Consider the following 19,413-nt stretch of genomic DNA (forward strand, 5'->3'; position numbering starts at 1 on the left):
AAATGCCCATAAATAAAAGGCTTTTTTAAAGGTTCTATGGGAATTCCTTCTGTGAATCAAAAAATGAACTCTAATGTGTCTTTTTTTTAAATTAGGATTTTTACACATTTTAATTCCCTACAAAAAGGAAAATTCTCCATTCCCTTTTGAGTGTATAACAAAAGCTATGCAGTATATTTAAGCCCTCATGTCACCCAGCCTCTGAGGGTGTGTTCTGGATCACTAAATATAACTGCTATGTAATGATAAACCCTTAAAAATGAAAATTTTGCTAAAGGGGTAAATGATGTCAGGGAAAAAAGAGCACTCAAATTCGTATGATTGTTTCTGTGGCAGGCCCTAACACATTTTATTCGTTCTCTCTGTACCTTTTATTTTAAGGTTGCCAGAAACTTAAAATATACCTTTGATCCACAGAAGATCCCCTCTTGGTAGCATCTATGTGGAGGGTTTTTTGTTTTGTTGTTAAGAAGGCTAATTTTTTTTTAGTTTGATGTTTCTTTATTTCAAATACATTTTTTATAAATACCAAAGTAATAAGTGTGTGTGTCTGTGTGTGAGTGTAAGTCTAAGAGACCAGGAGGGTAACAAGAAACAAGTGAAAGAAAGTTTTTATTCCCCATCTTTGCCCATCTCAGCCCCTGGGCTGATAAGCTCTGTTGTCCCTGTGGTACCATCCTTAAACCATCAGCTCACCTGTGTGTAGGCTCTCAACACCCAGAGGCCATCTTTTGCTCATTAGTTTTTATAAAGAAAAATGTGATCCCGCTCTATATATTGTCCTATATTCTGTTTTTTTTTTCCACTCAGAATTTTTGTCGTCCTCCATCTCTTCCCTTACATAGAGATTTAAATGTTCTTTTCGGTTTATTGCAAACACAGGATTCTTTCTGAATTACCTTTTTTTGGGACTGGAAGATGTTGGCATGGAGTCCAGATTCAATCCCAGTATGTTCTTTCTGGATTTCTTGGTGGTGCCACCCTCAAGGTAATGCCCTTTAATTGTCTTTATTTCACCTGAAAGGGATTTATGGAGTAACTGAATAATGACCTCTGGGAGGCAATGGAATGGTCAAGGGCACTGAGAAATAAATAGTAATTCTGCTCCCAGCTTGCGGGTAGTAGGAGTATTTTCCTCTCTGTTTGTCCTGGATGTGATAGGAATGTTGGTTTTGTGAGTGTGGTGGGCTGTGAGTTGCTTATGGTAGGGATGGGTGAGAGGCTGAAGAACATGACCCTTCCTCCATGCTAAACATTCCCTGATTCCCTGTGTCCTGCAGGTATCGCCCTGTCAGTCGCCTGGGGGACCAGATGTTTACCAATGGCCAGACGGTGAACTTGCAGGCTGTCATGAAGGACATGGTTCTAATCCGAAAGCTTCTGGCGTTGATGGCCCAAGAACAGGAGCTGCCATGTAATGTGGCAGCAGCTGCTACAGATGAGGTCAGGGCTGCCTTGGAGCTGAAGTCATAAGCGCACACACTTTGTTCTAACTCCATACAGTGTGGGTGCAGAATGCTGTGGGAGTCGGGGGATGGTGGTTGGGAGTTCTGTACAGCTGTGTGTGAGCTGTGCGTTGGGGGAACCTAGATAATGTCGGGAAGCATGAATATGGCCCCAGTAGCCATGCCAGCTGACCTCAATTGAGTCACTTTAATTTCTTTGTCTCATCTCTTCTATAAAATGTGTAGTTTGTGGTGAGATTTTACACGTAGTTATGTTCTGGGCCACCTGCCCTCACTGGCAGTTATTGCAGTTCTCTCGGGCTCTAAGAATGTTCCTCGTGGGTTACGGTTCTAGAGCCCATGGCACCCAGCTCTGTTTTTGGCTCATTACGGTCTCCAGCGTTGGAGTCAGAAGGCAGCGTTGTAGATTCTAGGAGATTCCCAGAATAGGACTGTCAGATGTGGGGCCTCAGCTTTCATCCTCAGTGAACGGGGGAGCTGAATTCAGTTTTTTCATTTCAGCAAACATTTCCTGAGCCCCTTCACGTGCCAGGTCTTCAGTGGGTGTACAGATGAATCGGATGCTCAGAAAGCTTCCTGAGATCACAGACTCTTCTCAGTTCTCAGACGCTCTCTGGATGCGAGTAGGAAGGGCTGTCTCAGCCTTGAGTGTACAGTCAGGCTCTCAGGGTCCCTTCCAGCTGCTGGGAGGGTCCTGTTATGAACCAGGCCCATCACCAGGTGGCACCACTGTCTGTTCTGGATACTCGTGCCCTGTGTTACCCAGCCTTTCTGCTGGGGCTTTCTTTGGTTTTGCTTTCCTGATCTGCCAGGGTAGATATGCTTTCAAAAATCCTCAGTATAAGAGAAATCTGCCATCTTCAGGCCCTTGTCCAGTTTGAGGGAGAAGGGCATAACTAGGTCCAATGACCAGGGCCAAGAATTTTATTTTGATGTCCCTTGAAAATAAGCCAGCCCTTGCCAGAAAAAAAGCTGAGTCTCTGCAGAAATAAGCAGTATTCTCTCTGATTCCTGAGGTCCCTGCTACCTGAAGTTGCAGTGCCCTCCTTCCATCTGATTAACAGGACATGTTCTTATTTCTTCCCCTGCTTGTTCCCCACGTTCCATTCCCATGGCAGCCCTCTCACGAATTGTGAATGCCTGACGTGGGCCAGGTGCTATTCTAGGCCCTGAGGATACCCCAATGAGACAGGGTCTCACTTATTTCACAAGTAATCACGTGGCCCTGAGCCTGGTAATGCCATAAGCAGTGAATTAGACTGACAGGGCTCCTATCATCATTCAGTGACCGTCTCTCCCTGTGAGGCTCCTTCAGCCAGAGCAGAAAATACGTCTGTCCTCCCTATAACTAAGAAGACCCCTCTGTTCCTCAGGGTTGAGAACAAGACACTTCATCACTAATGGGTTCCATGACATTCTCATTTACTGGATCTTCACCTACCCTCCCTCTACCCTCCCTCACCACACTGACAGGTTTCTTCTCTCATCTGACTCACACTGGGGGACATGGGACCATCTATCTCCTGTGTCATACCCAGCCCGACGGGGCTAGTATGTGGTGCTCTTAAGGCCTCAGGGCCTGTCTCCTGGGCAAGTAGGGGGAGAAGAAGAGGCAGAGCCAGGGACAGAAATATTAAAAAGGATTGGTTAAATATTTCATTGAGGCTTTGAGATCACCCAGTGACTTAACATATCCCAGTTGAGGATGCACATTTTAATTGAAGACATAGAAAATCACATGACAAACATTTTTTCCTTTTAAGAAATTGTTCTACGTGCATTTTTGTCAGTGCTTTGGATCGGATTTTTCCAAAACCATAAATAAAGCTGAAACTCCATATGAGAATCAGTTATTTGGCAGGATACCAGAGCTTCATAAAAAGAGTATTGATGTGGGAGGAATTTCTAGGGTTGCCTTAAGAATTAGATGTTACGGGACTTCAGCAACTGCTGCTAGCAGACTCTTCCATTACCTTCTTGGCTTGCACACTTTGATGAAACAAGCTACCATGTTGGAGAAGCCCACATGGCAAATAATTGAAAGTGGTCTCTGGCCAGCAGCCAACTAGGAATGAGGCCCTCAGTCCAGCAGCCCTCAAGGAACTGAGTCCTGTAAACAATCATGTCAGCTTAGAAGTAGATCCTGCCCCAGTGAGACCTTCAGATGAGACCCTAGCTAGCTCTGGCTGGCTCCTTTATTGTAGCCTGGGAGAGACTCTGAAGCAGAGAACCCAGTTAAGCTGTGCTCAGATTCCAGACTCACCGAAACTGCAAGATAATAAATGTGTGTTGGTTTAAAAGAAAAGAAAGCAGCCTGCTAATAAATTTGAGTTCTTTTTACTACCAGAAAGATAATTTTATTTATTTATTTATTTATTTTTCCCCCAAAGCCCCAGTAGATGGTTGTACGTCACAGTTGCACATCCTTCTAGTTGCATACTACCAGAAAGAGATGGCTAGTAAATATGTCATGGGGCTGATGTTTTGTTGATGGTACTGACAAGATTGATTTTTTAGCACTTGTGCCACTGATCTGTCGGGTTCAGAGGACTTAAAGACAAACTCCAGAGCTCATCATTTATCAGAACTAGGGTAGGAAAGAAAAATAAAACCAAGTCTGGCCTCTGAGCGTTTCCCATCATGCCTGTTTTTTGGTTGTGTCTTGCCAGGAAAAAGACTCTTCAGTGGCTATGGACCGATCCTTTTTGAGTATGCTTCCAGGCCAGTCCCTCACAGACAAACTTTACAACATTTGGATTCGCCTTCAGAGCCATGTCAATATTGTGTTTGATAGCGAGATGGATAAATTAATGATGGAAAAGTACCCTGGCATTAGACAGGTGAGCACTAAGTTGGATCCCCATTGCTAGCTGAAGGGGTTAAATAATAAACATGTTGGAGTTGAAATAAGAAAATAATAAACATACTTGATTTTTTTTAATGGTTTCTGTGGACTTTTTTCCCCATAAAGATCCTGGAGAAGAAGGATGGCTTATTCCGAAAGCACATGATGGGAAAGCGAGTAGACTACGCGGCCCGCTCAGTCATCTGCCCTGACATGTACATCAACACTAACGAAATTGGAATTCCCATGGTGAGTGAGTGGAGGGCCTCATTTGCTGCTGTCACATGGTAGATGGGAGTGTCGAAGGGGGCTAGGGAGAAGCTGTGCAGCAGGTTGTGGTGGCTTGGGTGGGGACAGCTTTTGCCTCTTCCTGGACAAGCTATCTGGAGGGGATATGAGGCTCTGTGACAGTGTTGTTTTCACCCCTTGTCAGGTCTCTACACACCTCTACCCACAAGGAAGACCCACTTCCTGGGCCACCAGGGAGCCTGCTGCAGGGCGTTCCACATCTCACTTGCATATCTTTCTCCTGCCTGCCTTGGCCTAGACTTTAAACCCTCCTAGTCAAATTGAACACATGAAAGAGATGAGGAAGAAGGACAGGGGGATTTCCATTCCATGTACTTGCCTGGCAGCAGGAGTTAGGAAAGTGTACCCTTGGTTGTCTGGAGGAGGAAGGAGAGAGAGCCCCCAGAGAGGCAGCGTGTGCTTATCGCCCATCCTCCCAGCTTCTTGGGCAAGCGGTTTGCCCCATCTGCCCATTAGTGTTTCCTCGGGGAGCCAGCCTCCTCTTCTCACTTCCCCACAGTTCAAGCTGTGGTGCTCATTAGCAGCAGCGCTTTAATTGGCTTCCTCCTTAATGGGCCTTGAGGTCAGTAATAGGAAGATGGTTTAATTCCCTCTGTGGAGAGTTTCATTTCCTTGCACAGTGCCCCCTCTGCTGCTCTCGGGGGAGTGCTGGTAAGGAGCAGAGCTCCAGTGTTCTGATGGCCTCCTGTGTGCTTCCTGCCTCATCTCTCTTGGGCACACTTAGCCTTCCTGGGCAAGGGCATGAGATGCAAGAGGACGAGTCAGAGAACGCTCAGTCCTATGCCCACTGCCTCCCAGGAGCCATGGGTCTTTGCATCCAACACCTGGATCGAGTGGCAAGGAAAGGCATTGTGAAGCCCAGTGGTGTCCTTCCTGAGTCTGAGGCCCTGAGAGGAGAGGCCCATGGCCTATTCATTGCTTTCTCCGGACAGGGGGCAGGGGCTGCCCCTGTTGACCTCACAGTGCCTAGAGTGTCCCCGGCTTTGGCAGAGACCTTTCGTGCTGCCTCCTTGATCTGTTTTCAGAGGTGCCAGGCCTCTCTTTCTTGGATCTGGGTTCATTTGGTAATGGCTTGTCTGCTAAGAAGGGGATCTGAAGTTACCCATCTGCCCACCTCCAACCTGCCCCAGGTCTCAGGGTTTTGGTAGCCTGGAGGTGTTACTCGAAGGAGGGCCTTGAAGAGCAGGGTGTGTAACTGCCTCTTGGTCTCTTGTGGCACACCCTTCCCATAGAACACTGAGAAGTATTATGGGAGCAAAGGAGGGGAAGTAGTTTGGGGAATAAGCTAGAGACGCAGCGGTAAACTAGAAAGACTAGCATGTCCTCTTGAAGCTTACGTTCCAGTGGTGGAGACGCATAAATAGATACACAGAAACATAAACACTCTGTCAGGCCGTGGTCAGTGCATGGGCAAAAGGGAACAGGCTACGAGGTAGGGAGTGCAGGGTGTGGTGGCAGGGAAGGCCTCCCAAAGTACTGTTCCAGCAGAGGCCCGGGCAGAGTTCAACAAGGTCCTTCACCTAGGACTTCTCAGAGTCTCTGAGGTAGTTGTGTGCACTTAGAAGCATCAAAGTGTTTATAATATTCAGTAGCTCAGAAACTCCCTTAACCAGGGAACTCATTTTTCTTGGAGTGCATTTTAGGTCTGGCATTAAGTGGAGCACTGCGTTTTCTAGTGTATCAGGAGACTGAGTCGGTTTCATCTCAGGCTGCACCCTGATTGTAGTGTTTGCCAGAACTGCCAAGTAGAGAGATCTGATGCCATCTCTCGGCTCAGGGCAAGGGCCACAATCAGTGAGTGATGTCTGCTGGGGTGGAGGTGCGTGTGGGGGTACTTGAGGCTAGATATTTGTCACCTCTCTCAAGCTAGTGTTCCATTTTGTGTTCCCTTTGGGGACTGTGAATTTAATGACAGATGAGGAAATGATGAAGTTTTAGAATGGGTAAAAAAATTCTAATTTGTAAGCTGCAACACTTAGATTATCTCTTCAGACAGACTCTGCTAGGAAAGGAAGCCCAATCTCTATTCCTTTAAGGCCTGAGTCTGGAAAAATGGCTCTGTGGAGAAGACAGGCAGGACATTGCTTTACTCCCTGAAGGACCTTGGTTAAGGCAGTGCCTCCATGTCTTGGGGAAGAAGTCACGTAGCCTGTTGAGTCAGATTTTGGGTCTGTGTAACTTTCTTCTTCTCACCCTGAATTTTCACATCCACTCTGTGTAACTTTCTTCTTCTCACCCTGAATTTTCACATCCACTCCTTGTTTCCAGGTGTTTGCCACAAAACTGACCTACCCGCAGCCAGTTACCCCCTGGAATGTTCAGGAACTGAGGCAAGCAGTCATCAACGGCCCCAATGTGCACCCGGGAGCCTCCATGGTCATCAACGAGGATGGCAGTCGCACAGCCCTAAGCGCCGTGGACCTAACCCAGCGGGAAGCCGTGGCCAAACAGCTTCTTACACCAGCCACAGGGGCGCCTAAGCCCCAGGGGACAAAAATTGTGAGTAGTTGCCAGATTTGACTGGAGGCTTGGCCAGCTCCTATCTGGCTCCCCCGGGACTGCCGGCTGTCATGGGTAGGGGAGGACCAAGGCAGCTAAGCCTTGAGAAGCTGAGAGGGAAGAGAGCGAGGGGCTGGGCTTGCTCATTTGGTGTCTGTATCTATCTCCCACCTGTGATCGTGGGGTTCTTCAAGGTCAAGAACAGCCCCTGGGTATCTTCATATCTCCCAGGGGCACTTAATAGATTTTTGTAGAGTTAAGTATGAAGTTTAAGAAGAGTGAGGAAGCCGAGGGAAGATGTGTCAGATTTGTCCAAATGAAGGTCACCTGTGGCCCAGGAGAGCCGTTTGAGCCAAGTGGAAGGAGCCAGGTATCAGAGCCTTTGTGAGGCAGCAAAAGCCATAGCTAAGGGCATTTGGAAGAAAAAGCAGAAGGACGTGGGGGTTTCTGACATTGAGGTGTGAGGATGAGGCAGATGCACAAGGGAACTTCTTCACATGGCCTCAGTTACATCTGTAGAGTCGGAGGTGAGCGGGATTGGGAGCTTAGGAGAGGGAAGGTTGGCCTCGCTGCCACGTGCTGGTCGGTTCATGGGAAGTGGCTGGAATGAGTTCTGAGCAGCCATCAGGTTGAATGAAGTTGGCCCAGTCGCTTGTCTTCCAGCTCAAGTTCAAATCCCGAGCACATTGTCCCTGTTTTCTCTTCCAGCTTCAGCTCGCACTTCACTCTTCAGCCGGTCCCCGTTGATGCAGGGCCCTTTCTCCCCTTCAGGCCTTGTGCTGCTATCCCCTGCCTGAACACTTTGCCTCCCCCCAACTCCCCAGCTAACTCCTGCTGATCCTTCAGGTCTCAGCAAAGCCCTCATTCCTCTAGGGCAGGGGTCCACAAACTTTCTCACCTAAGGGCCAGAGAGTAAATATTATAGGATTTGTGGATCATATGGTCTCTGTTGCACCTACTCAAGCCTGCCGCTATAGTGTGAAAGCAGCCACAGGCAGTCCATTAAGCTAATGGGCATGGCTGTGTTCCCAAAAGACTATTTACAAAAACAGGTGACCAGCCTGTGGACTGCAGGTTGCCACTCTCGAAACTTACATGAGGTCCCCCCATTGTGTTCCCACCACACCCTCATCTCCCACCCTCACCCCTTGTGGCTCTCATTGCGTTGTGTGTTACTGTGTGTGCACCCATCTGTCCACCCTTGCATTCCTAAATCCCATGAGGACAAGGGCGGGGTGTTCTGTTCCCCACTGTCCCCAGCACCCAGTGTGTAGGAGGCATTCGGGAAGCCCTTGTGGAGTGGACGAATCCAGGTTAAGGTGTGGGAGCCCCTGAGGCATAGGGCCATTTTGGATCCAGGGGGAAAGACAGGAACTTGAAAGAACAGTGGTTCTTACATCAGGACCTGGGGACCAAGGATGATTATCTTTATTTTCCAAAATCGCACTAATGTTATATATCACACTTATACATATGATCAAATACATGTGCGCTTATAATTTATTTATAATTTTTAAAGACTCTGGTTAATGCATTGCATATAGATCAAGACAGAGCTAAAGGGCTGGGTGACGTGACTGGGAAGGAGAGATCCAGGTCCAGGTAAGGACAAACCACAGGTTGGGTGTAAAGAGGAAAGGGTGACTGAAAGGACCCATTTCTCTTGGGAGGTGTGAAATCTCTGCCCCTTCCCCTGGGCCTTGTAAATCGAAGGGGAAGTGCCCAGCACATCCGAGTCTCATTTCCTGGCCCAGCACTCTGCCAGAAGCTGATCTTTGGCTCCAGGTCTGCCTCTGAAAACTCTGACCCGGGCACTGGAGCACGCTAATTTTCCCTGGATATTTATTTAGAGACGAGAAAAAGGAAGGGCCTCAGGTCTGGGTTGGCGAGGGGAGCGCCCCGTGCTCCAGGGCTTCTGTTGGATTGGCTGGTGCCTGCCAGACTGGCCTGCGTGCCTCCCCAGCTGTTGCGTATGCTGGAGGGTGTCTCGAATTTGCCAGACTCAGATCTGAGGCCCATCCTGGGGTTTTGGGTCTGAGCCACAGGGCCCAGCAGTTTCTCCCTTGAGAGGCTAAAGAAATAAGACCTTGAAAGTCAGCTCAGGCTCCATCACGTGCCGTGGATAGACGCTCATGGGAATCCTCAGAGTTCAGGTCTCCTTGGAAACATGAATGTGGGGGTGGAGAGGGGAAGGTTTAAATTCCTCGGGGAGCAGAAAGACTGACTCCATGCTAGGTGCTTTTGGGACTGCCTTTTAGAATGTAAGGGTTTGTTCCCTTCTTCCCTGAGCTGGAGGAAGCTTTCAGCCCAGCTGAATGGGGGAGGGAGGTGGGAGCATCTCTGTTCACCTCTAGCCTCGCTCTGTAACCACCTTTCTGATGCAGTGTCATAAGGGTAGACAACATAGAAGGAACTAGACTTGGAGTAATTTGTTGCTCCCAGACTGTTGTTTGCTGTGATTAGAGGAGATGGGGTGGGAGAAGGTTTGACCGAGTCTCCATAATCCCTCTGGGCCACTGGGGGCGCTGCAGGATTGTTGGGGTAGCAGTTGCCTTCGTGCATTTGCTTTGTAAAGTAGCATTTCCGTTCGCCATTTAGGAAGCTCGGTAGTTAATATAGTGTAAGATAAAGGGCAGTAAAAGGCTTAACAAGCCTTTTACTAAAGTCGGCTTTGCAGGAGGAGGTGTTCTGTCAGGAGGACACGACCAAGGGCGTGTTGGTGAGGAACAAAAGTGTGACCAAGGGCATGTTGGTGAGGAACAAAAGTGTGAATGGTGGTTATCTTCAAGGAGTAAGATTACTTGCGGTTTTCATTCTCTTCTTTAAGTTTGTCTGTGTTTTCTGTTTTTTCCCCCACAGTGAGCATATCACTTGTGCAGTAGTTCTTGCTTTCTTTAAAAATAGTTGAAGATCTTTTTTTAGAATTGTACGAAGTAGTACACACTCGTTGAAACATGAACAGTACTAAGATGGATAAAGGTAAAGGTGACAGTCTGTGCCTTATTCTCTTTCCCCATGTGCCCCTGACCCTGAGGAGACCATAGTGACAGCTTGGTGAGGATCCGAGCACCTTTTCCCTTTGTATGTATAAACACGTACAGCGTTGGGTTGAGTTTTAAATTGCCTCATCCTATCACCTTAAATGGCACCTGTTTTTTTTTTTTTTTACTGGAATACGTTAGTGCCATCACTTCAGGGCTAGTATAGATTTAACTCATCCTTTTTCATCATTGCATAATATTCCACAGTGTAACCATGATCATTCATCCATGCCCCTTCCCTGGGGCAGCCAGGTGATTTCCGGTTTTTGCCACTGTAAACACTGCTGCATAAACATACAAGTTCATATAACCTTGCACTGGCACTCTTTTCTTCTGAAAAGCCAAAGGAAATGAGTTTTAAATGTTCAAAAATTTGTTGACAAATTGCTTTCCCAAAAGACTATGGCAATTTAAACTTCTTCTAAATTTTTTAAGTGCAATAAAATGTTTTCAGAGGACATTGAACTGGGAATCAAGAAACTTGTGTTCCAGTCCTGGCTCTGCTGTATAAGGTTGGGCAAGGACTTTCTAAAATGCGGAATTCTTACTTAGAATAATGTACTCATGTGTGACTATGGGGGGGTTCTAGAGGTCCATCAAGTCCTTTCAAGCCCAGGGGTTTTACGGTTCCATGAAGATATGCTGTCTTCATTTGTGTGCATTTCTGTGTTCAGATTAGTTCTCAGAGGAATTCAAGACCCTGGAAAAGCCAGGCCTCTCTGAAAAAGAGATTACTGGACAGGGCCCTGTAGCCTTGTCTGTTGCTCGTACCTCTAAGCCCAGAGGTATCGTGCTGGGCTAGTAGCTATTTCTCTAAGATTTTTAGAGTTTCACTCCAGACTAAAAATTCCCCTTTTATTTAGTTGAATAAAACATTAGATAGACAGAAGCCACACATGGGTCAGGCTGAGAGGAGCCCTTGGAATAGTAGCAATTATACTGAAGTTGTGCTGATCACCCACCTGTTCCCCACTCTGCCCCAAGGTGTGCCGGCATGTGAAGAATGGGGACATTCTCCTACTGAACCGACAGCCCACCCTGCACAGACCCTCCATCCAGGCTCACCACGCCCGCATCTTGCCGGAAGAGAAAGTCCTTCGGCTCCACTATGCCAACTGCAAGGCCTATAATGCCGACTTTGATGGAGACGAGATGAACGCCCACTTCCCCCAGAGTGAACTGGGCCGGGCCGAGGCCTACGTCCTGGCCTGCACGGATCAGCAGTACCTTGTTCCCAAGGTAGGTCTGGCCTAGAGGCCATTCCACGGTCATCGCCAGCACAACTTGGCGCTTCAGGTCTGGGCCCTCACCTGTTCCTGGAGTCAGTGGGTGGCTCCAGGGCAGGGGCATGTGGAACAGGGGGTCCTGGCTTCTTCCAGGTGGTGGTTTCAGCCCTCTGGTTGCTTAGAGGCAGGGAAAAGTTTCTCTCTGCTGCCTCTTAAAGTGTAAGTCAGACGAGAAATTCTAACAGTCATCCCAGAAAGCCAAGCTTAGCAGCTACATAATAGGTCTTGTCTTCTAGACTTATGTTTGCATTCTGCAACTTACTAGCCTCTGGCAAGCATTAGCATCCCAACTATGATGGTCCCCATGGTCCATAGATGACTGATCCTTTGAGTTCTGTTTTAAGAAACAACATGGCCCCAGGGGCCCAGATGAGATCCCCTCTAGCCTATGAAGGCATCTCCTTTTTGCACCCCTTCCTTTCTAAGCCGTTTGCATCCCAGCAATTCACAGTTATGCATCATTCCCTTGGGTCCTGGTGGAGTATGAAAGAGCTAGTAGTAATAATGGTATAGACCTATGGCTGCCAATTGCCAGGCACTATTTCAGCGCCAGACAGTGTGTAAAGCACTATGGAGGCCTCTCCTTTCACTCTCCCATAGTCCTTGGAGTAGGTGCTGTTAGTGTCCACATTTACACATGAGGAAGTGGTGTAGCTTGCTCAGGGACATGCAGCTGAGGAGGAGAAAGGACAAGGAGCTCCCAGATCTCATAGGTCTTGTTGTTTTCCCCTGTGTGGGCCCTGCCGCCCTTCTCCGGAGGAGATGGAGACCTCTTTCTCCAGGGAAGCACTGGAGGCTGCTCGGAGATGGCCAGTATCGATTAGTGCCTTCTCCTCCTGGGAACTTCTCTTTCCCTGTCAGTCATCTGCCTCCCAGGGAATCAGGCAGGTGGCCAGGGACCTAGCATACCAGCCCCTTTGCCCGCCAGACACACCACTGTGGCTTCATACTGGACCCAGTTGTTTGAGTTTACCTTTCTTTCCCTTTTCTGCCCAACTTAACTGGCTGTTGATTAGTGAAGAGGCTGAAAGTAGGAAGGAGGGGTTAAGGGTCCACTCAAGTCACTCAGAAAGTAAAAGAAATAATTTTACTAATAATTTTTAGTAATAATTAGAAGAAAATAATTTTACTAATTTGAAAGTTGGCTTTTTGTCTTTTCATGTAACTAATACCAGTCATAGCTGGAGTGGTGGTGGCAATAAAAGCCCCCATCTAGTGAGCACTCCCTGTGCATCAGGCACTGCTTTAAGCGATTTGCAAACCTTCTCTTTAGTTCTCACAACAGCCTTATGAGGCAGGTGCGGTTTTCAGATGACGAAACACAAGTGAGTAACTTGCCAGCCAGTGATGAGGTCAGGACTCGAACCCTGCACCTTTGACCCGCAAGCCCGTGTGCTCAGCCTCATGTATTGTTAGCCCCCTTGACAGGTGAGGCTGGGGCTGGGTGAGGGCACGTGGCAGTAACTGGCTCCCAGGACTGAACTGGCTTTCTGACCCTCTAGAGGCAGCGTCACATTTTACCACAGGGGACACTACCAGGGAGCAGCAGATGTTTTTTGCTGGCCGTGTGACCTCTGGACATGAGCTGCATGGGAAGTTGGGGTGGTCTGAAGTTCTCAGACCAATGAACTTGAATGTTCTATTCTTGATTTTGATCAAAAAAGGTAGCATGGGGGCTTTATGCTTACATTGTGTTCTGCAAAGGGCTGGCCTGTTGAAATCCCGATGTGCCTCAAGCTTGCATGCCTGCGAGTTTTAGGTTGGGAGACAGGCAGAACACAGGTAAATAAACTCAGATTAATAAATTAATTTCTTTAGAATTTAAAAACTTCTAGGGGATGACCTGAGGGTTCATTTCACTTTTAGTCCATTTCTTTTGTCGGAGGTAGGAGAGCTTTTGGTTCTTGATACATTTCATTTAGTGCTTAGTGTAAATGCCAAGGGATGGAATCCATGTTTTTACTAATGGTTATATAAATACAACGTATCTTGAAGTACTTTGGTGGCAGAGTCCTAAGAAGACAAGACCTGGTTTTGTTAAACTAGGAAAGCCATTTTTTGGTACTTTTTCTTGGTGTATTTTGATTTCACTTTGTTTCCATCTCTTTTGTTCATTTTTCCATTTATTCTCTATTTCCCGTTGAGATGCTCTTCCTTAATTCACCATAGTATGGGATTAAAGCACATTTTATTGTTGTATATATTTAATAGAATTGTGTGTTGTCATCTTACTTAAAATAGGAGATGAATGGAACTTTAGCTGTTTTATTTTCTGCGAAAAGTTAAACTTCTCATTTATATGTCACTTTGTGGATTAATTTTTTTTCCTTCTGTTTGTTATATTTATTGAGGGCCAGTGCTCTGTGGAGTTTTTTTAACAAGGCTTGAGACATAGTTTCCTGACTTTGATTTAGTCAGCTAGAAAGTTCAAGTCACAGAATACCCTAATTCTCTAAGCGTCCTGACCAACGATATTAATTCTAATGTCATTTTGCTGTGATATTAAGTAGAATGGGATAGCTGACAATTATCTGGGTTTTTTTTTTGTGAGGAGGACTAGTCCTGAGCTAACATCCGATGCCAATCCTCCCCTTTTTTTCTTGACGAAGAGTGGCCCTGAGCTAACATCTGTGCCCATCTTCCACTACTTTATATGGGACGCCGCCACAGCGTGGCTTACCAAGTGGTGCGTTGGTGTGCGCCCGGGATCTGAACCGGTGAACCCTGGGCCGCCGCAGCGAAGCGCGTGCACTTAACCGCTTGCACCACCAGGCCGGCCCCTTATCTGGGTTTTTGACTCAGAGATGGTCTTTCTGATCCTAAGCAGGATTTAGGAAATTGAGAATTATAAGTAGACCCTCAGTAAATTGCTTTAATCAGCATTCTTTCCTAGAATTCATGATTATTGCATTGAAAGCAATTTAGCCATTAAGGTAATTTTCTAGTCATGAAAAAATCTGGATGGAAAGAGGAGAAGGCACTGAATAGATCACATAACTTGTTATTATGTTCTTTAAGGAAGAAAACAAAAGGAAAAATCTGTATCTGTCCCCAAAGACCATGGGATGAGTCAAATGAGTAATACTGGTTTGGCTTTCTCCCCTGAGCAAAATAAGCCCTTGTCTTTGGAACAAGATGCAGAGTGTAATTTTTCATTGACGTCCATAACTCAAAACCTTCCTAAGAAGGGCCGTGTGCTCCATCTGATCCTGCCTTACATCTACAGCACCTATTTAGCCCATCTATAACGATAAGTTTTGAGTTTACGTAGAGCCCATTGCCACAGTATTTAGATTCTTTGACAAGCATCCTTTTTAGCCTTTGAATTAGTATGTGTGATTAAATTCCTGGCACTTCTCCATGGCTGCATTTGTGAGCTCTTTTAGCCTTAGTTATGAAATATGTCCATAATATTGGATGCTGTTTAACAAATAGTCAAATGATGATAATCTTTAGATCCAAGACACAGATTTCTCTCAAGTTCCCATAAACATTGAAAAGTTTGCAAAAACTGCATCTTAAAGAATGTCAGTGAGCACAGCTATTTTTACTTTGGTGTGCCTTGTGTTGCCATGAACACAGACCTACAGATAAGATTCAGGAGACCGGGGATCAGAAAGGCTGTGAAAAGTATCAAATGAGATGAATGTACCCACCCAAACTGGGGCTTTTGTAAGAGCCTTGTTTTGGGCATCTGGTACATAACAGCCTTTATTAAGGGCCCACCATGAACATATTGAAGAGACACTAATAGTGGACATTCTCTCCTTGTACAGTGATGCACATCAAGGCCCTCTCATGACCTTTCAGGGGAACCTCTGCCTAAACTCCTACCTCCCTGCTCTGGCCGACTCCAAGTCACTCCTCAGGCCCAGCTGTAATACTGCCCCTCAGAGAGACCAGTCCTGATCACCCTCCCCCGCCCCCACAATCTATATGATGACCCATTCTGTTATTTTCTTCCATGGCATTTAAAACTCTTTGTGATCGTGTATTTATCCAACCATTTGTTTATTGTCTAGCTCTTCCTCATCATAAATTGTGTGTGTTTGGTCCACTGGAGTAGATTGAAGGTCTAACCCAGTGCTTAGGCATATAGTAGGCTCTCAATAAATATTTGTTGAATGGATGACTGATTAAGAGGAGAACCAGGCCAGAAGTGTGTGAAAAATACTAAAGCATAAAACCAAAATGTAAAAACAAGAACACAGCTAACAGTGCCAGAACAAATTTATGCATAAATGCCAAAAATATGCTGGAGTAACTAGAACCAGATGGGATTATGGAGAGAAGGCTTGGGGAACTGGATTAGTTTGAAGCAGATTTGAATATAGAACAGTGTGCAAATGGCAAAGGTGGAAGCCAGTCAGGGAGCCCTGGTCATATGCTTTGGGAGACAGTTTGCTCTCAACATGGGAGGCCCAAGCACCGGCCTAGTGAGGCTGTGGGGCAGGACAATATGGGGTTATAAGGGAGGGCAGCCTCTAGCCAGATGATTAGGAATTAGAATGTGACAAAATTCGTCTTGGTTCTTCTCTTGTCTGTTTTGGTTTGTAGGATGGCCAACCATTGGCAGGGCTGATCCAAGATCACATGGTTTCAGGTGCAAACATGACCATTCGAGGTTGCTTTTTCACCCGGGAGCAGTATATGGAGCTGGTGTACCGAGGACTCACAGACAAAGTGGGGCGTGTGAAGCTCTTTCCTCCTGCCATCCTGAAGCCCTTTCCACTGTGGACAGGAAAGCAGGTAATTGGAAGCAAACAACCAGTGTACATGTGAAAAAGAAACAGGTCAGTCATATAAAAGGTTTCATTCCCAGGAGATCCCAGGCCAGAGACAGAGAAATGGCAAATCAAACAAGAGTCTGACTTTATGGTGCCGGCCCGGTGGCGGAGTGGTTAAGTGCGTGTGCTCCGCTGCGGCGGCCTGGGGTTTGCAGGTTCAGATCCCGGGCGCGCACCAACGCACCACTTGTCAAGCCATGCTGTGGTGGCGTCCCATATGAAGTAGAGGAAGATGGGCATGGATGTTAGCCCAGGGCCAATCTTCCTCGGCAAAAAGAGGAGGATTGGTATCAGATGTTAGCTCAGGGCTGGTCTTCCTCACAAAAAAAGCCCTAAGAGTCTGACTTTCTCTTTGATGGGGTTCCTGGGTCTGGGTGGTCTTAAGGGAGTGTCTACTGAAAGTAGGCTGCGTGGTTTCTGTCCTTTGTGTCTAACTTAAACTCCATGTCCTCATAATCCCAATTTGGTGGTAATCAGCAGTGATGTGGGGTAGTAGTAGTAATATTTGTTGGGAGGGACCAAGTACTTTGCTGAGCGCATTAGGTATTATCTTATTTAATTCTCACAACCAACCTGCGATGCAGAGACCGTTATTATCACCATTTAGCAGATGAGGATACGAGGCTTAGAGAAGTTAAATTACATGCCCAAGTCTACAGGAGACAGAGTTGGGATTTAAATCCAGGACTTTCTAACTCCCAAAGCATCATTATACTTCCCCTCAAAGTAATAAAATAATAGTATATTTGGTGATCAAATATTGAAATACAGTAAAATATGTGCTTCTGCTATTGGCTGGCTCTCCAGGTTCAGCCTTAAGGCCTAACTACTAATCAGCAGTGTGATCGTGGGTCTCTGGGCCTCATTTCTTCACCTGTGAAACAAAGGCGTTCCAATTGGTGATCTCTAAGGTCTCTTCCAGCTCTGCAGTTCTTGAAGTCTGTGGACCCAGGACTTGTTTTTAGCTGTTAACCAACCTTGCATTCCTAGGATAAACCTTACTTGGTCTTGAGGTGTTACTCTGTCTTTATATGATTGAATTCAATTTGCTAACATTTTCTTTAGAATTTTTTTGCGTTTGTGTTCATAAGGGATATTGATCTGTAGTTTTCTGTTCTTATAATATCTTTGCTTGGTTTTGGTATCAGGGTAGCATTGGCTTCATAGAGTAAGTTGGGAACTGTGTCCTCTTCTTCAATTTTCTGTAAGAGTTTGTGTAGTATTGGTATTATTTTTTTCTTAAATGTTTGATAGAATTCACCAGTGAAGCCATTTGGACCTGGAGTTTTCTTTATAGGAAGGTTTCTTAACTAAAATTTCTGTTTCTCTAATACTTATAGGGCCATTCTGGTTATCTATTTCTTCTTGAATGAGCTTTAGTACTTTGTTTTTTCAAGGAATTTGTCCATCTCATCTAAGTTGTTGAATCTATAGACATAAAGTTGTTCACAATATTCCTCTACCCTCCTTTTCTGTCTGTAGAATCTGTGGATGGGTCGTGTCTCTCATTCCTAATATTGGTAATTGGCCTCTTCTCTCTTTTTTCCCCCCGATCCGTTTCCCTAGAGGTTTATTGGTTTTATTGGCTATCAAAGAACCAGCTTTCATAGACTTTCTCTTTTTTTCTATTTTCTGTTTCACTAATTTCACTTTGATCTTTATTATTTCCTTTCTTTTGTTTTACTTTGGGTTTGATTTGCTCTTCTTTTTCTAGTTGCTTAAGGTTGAAGCTGAAGTCATTGATTTGAGACTTTTCTTTTTTTATGCAGGCATTTTATGTATAAATTTCTCCCCTAAGTTCTGCTTAAGTAGCATCCACAAATTATGATGTGTTGTGTTTTCATTTTCATTCACTTCAAAATATTTTCTAATTTCCTTTTTGATTTCTTTTTTGACCCACAAGTTATTTAGAAGTCCCTTATTTACTTTCCAAATATTCAGGGATTTTCCAAATATCTTTGTTAACAAATTTCCAATTTAATTCTATTGTGGCCAGAGAATATACCTTGGATGACTTGAATCCTTTTAAATTTATTGAGATTTGTTTTGTGGCTTCAATTGTGGTCTATCTTGGCAAATTTTCTATGTGCCCTTAAAAATAATGTGTAACCTGCTGTTGGATGAAGTGCTCTATAAATGTCAGTTGGGTCCAGTTGATAGACAGTTCAAGTCTGTTATATGTTTGCTGATCACTGCCCTTCAGTGCCTGATGTCCATGGTCTTGAAAACCATTGTTTCATATTCACGTCTGCTTTTGTTGGTTTTGGTGGGAGGGTAAGTCAGGTCACTGTTGCTCTATCCTGGCCAGAAACCAAAATCGATTTAATGGAATAGATGGGGAATTTTGCAGTTTAAGATTAAAATCTATAAGTATGGATAGTTTAGTTAAAGGAGTGGGAAGCTTTTTCTGTAAAAGCCAGAGAGTAAATATTCTAAGCTTTGCTGGCCATACAGTCTGTCGCACCTACTCAGCTCTGCCCTTGTGACATGAAAGCAGCCACAGACAGCACATAAATGAGTGAGCATGGCTATGATCCAGTGTAACATAAAGTTACACAAGCAGGTGGTGGGCCAGGTTTGGCCTACAGGTTATGGTTTGCCAGCCCCTGATTTAGTTGGCTGTATGTATTTGCCCACCTTATTATTCCTATTTATATTGCTTTTATTGTTCTTATAGATCTTTATTTTATAAGCCATCTCAAGTTATCTTGGAAGTGAATGGATTTAAATCTTATAGAATCTATTAGAATTTTGTTTAAACAGTGTGTTCAAAAGAGAACCAAATGGTGGACAAAGAGTGTATATCTAGAGCCACAGATGTGTTCATTCCCTTCGATCTGGGAATCTAGCCTGAGGAAATAATCTGAAATGTAGAAAAAGCTACTTGAAAAAAGCAGTCTATTACACCATGGTTTATAGTGGTGGAAAATTAGAAAAACCTAGATACTCAGCATTGGAGCTAAGTAAATTGTGGAACGTCCATTTGTTAAGATATTATGTGGTTGTTAAAAATAGTGGTTTTAAAAGACTATGTAGCAATCTGGAAAATTCTCTGACATAATGTTGAAAGGAGAAATAGACTACACTTCTATGTACAATCACAATTGCAACTGTGTTAAAAATGTATATGAGAAAAAGTTTGGCATGGCAAAGATCAAAATGGTAGAATAATTTGGTTCA

The 19,413-nt window shown here is 45.2% G+C and overlaps 1 protein-coding gene across 2 annotated transcripts in view; it reads left to right on the plus strand.

Moving 5' to 3' along the window:
* Positions 1-19,413, plus strand: part of POLR1A (RNA polymerase I subunit A) — a 78,254-nt gene that overhangs the window by 20,050 nt on the left and 38,791 nt on the right. For both annotated transcript variants that reach the window (XM_004437224.2, XM_087436468.1), the window contains 7 exons: positions 883-988; positions 1,281-1,443; positions 4,136-4,306; positions 4,438-4,560; positions 6,889-7,119; positions 11,145-11,399; positions 16,004-16,195. In XM_004437224.2, the coding sequence (XP_004437281.2) occupies positions 883-988; positions 1,281-1,443; positions 4,136-4,306; positions 4,438-4,560; positions 6,889-7,119; positions 11,145-11,399; positions 16,004-16,195 (1,241 nt within the window). The remainder of the gene's footprint in view (positions 1-882; positions 989-1,280; positions 1,444-4,135; positions 4,307-4,437; positions 4,561-6,888; positions 7,120-11,144; positions 11,400-16,003; positions 16,196-19,413) is intronic.

The sequence above is a fragment of the Ceratotherium simum genome, chromosome 11, assembly GCF_057802395.1.
Source record: "Ceratotherium simum simum isolate JZ-2026a chromosome 11, ASM5780239v1, whole genome shotgun sequence".
Classification (NCBI taxonomy): Eukaryota; Metazoa; Chordata; class Mammalia; order Perissodactyla; family Rhinocerotidae; genus Ceratotherium; species Ceratotherium simum.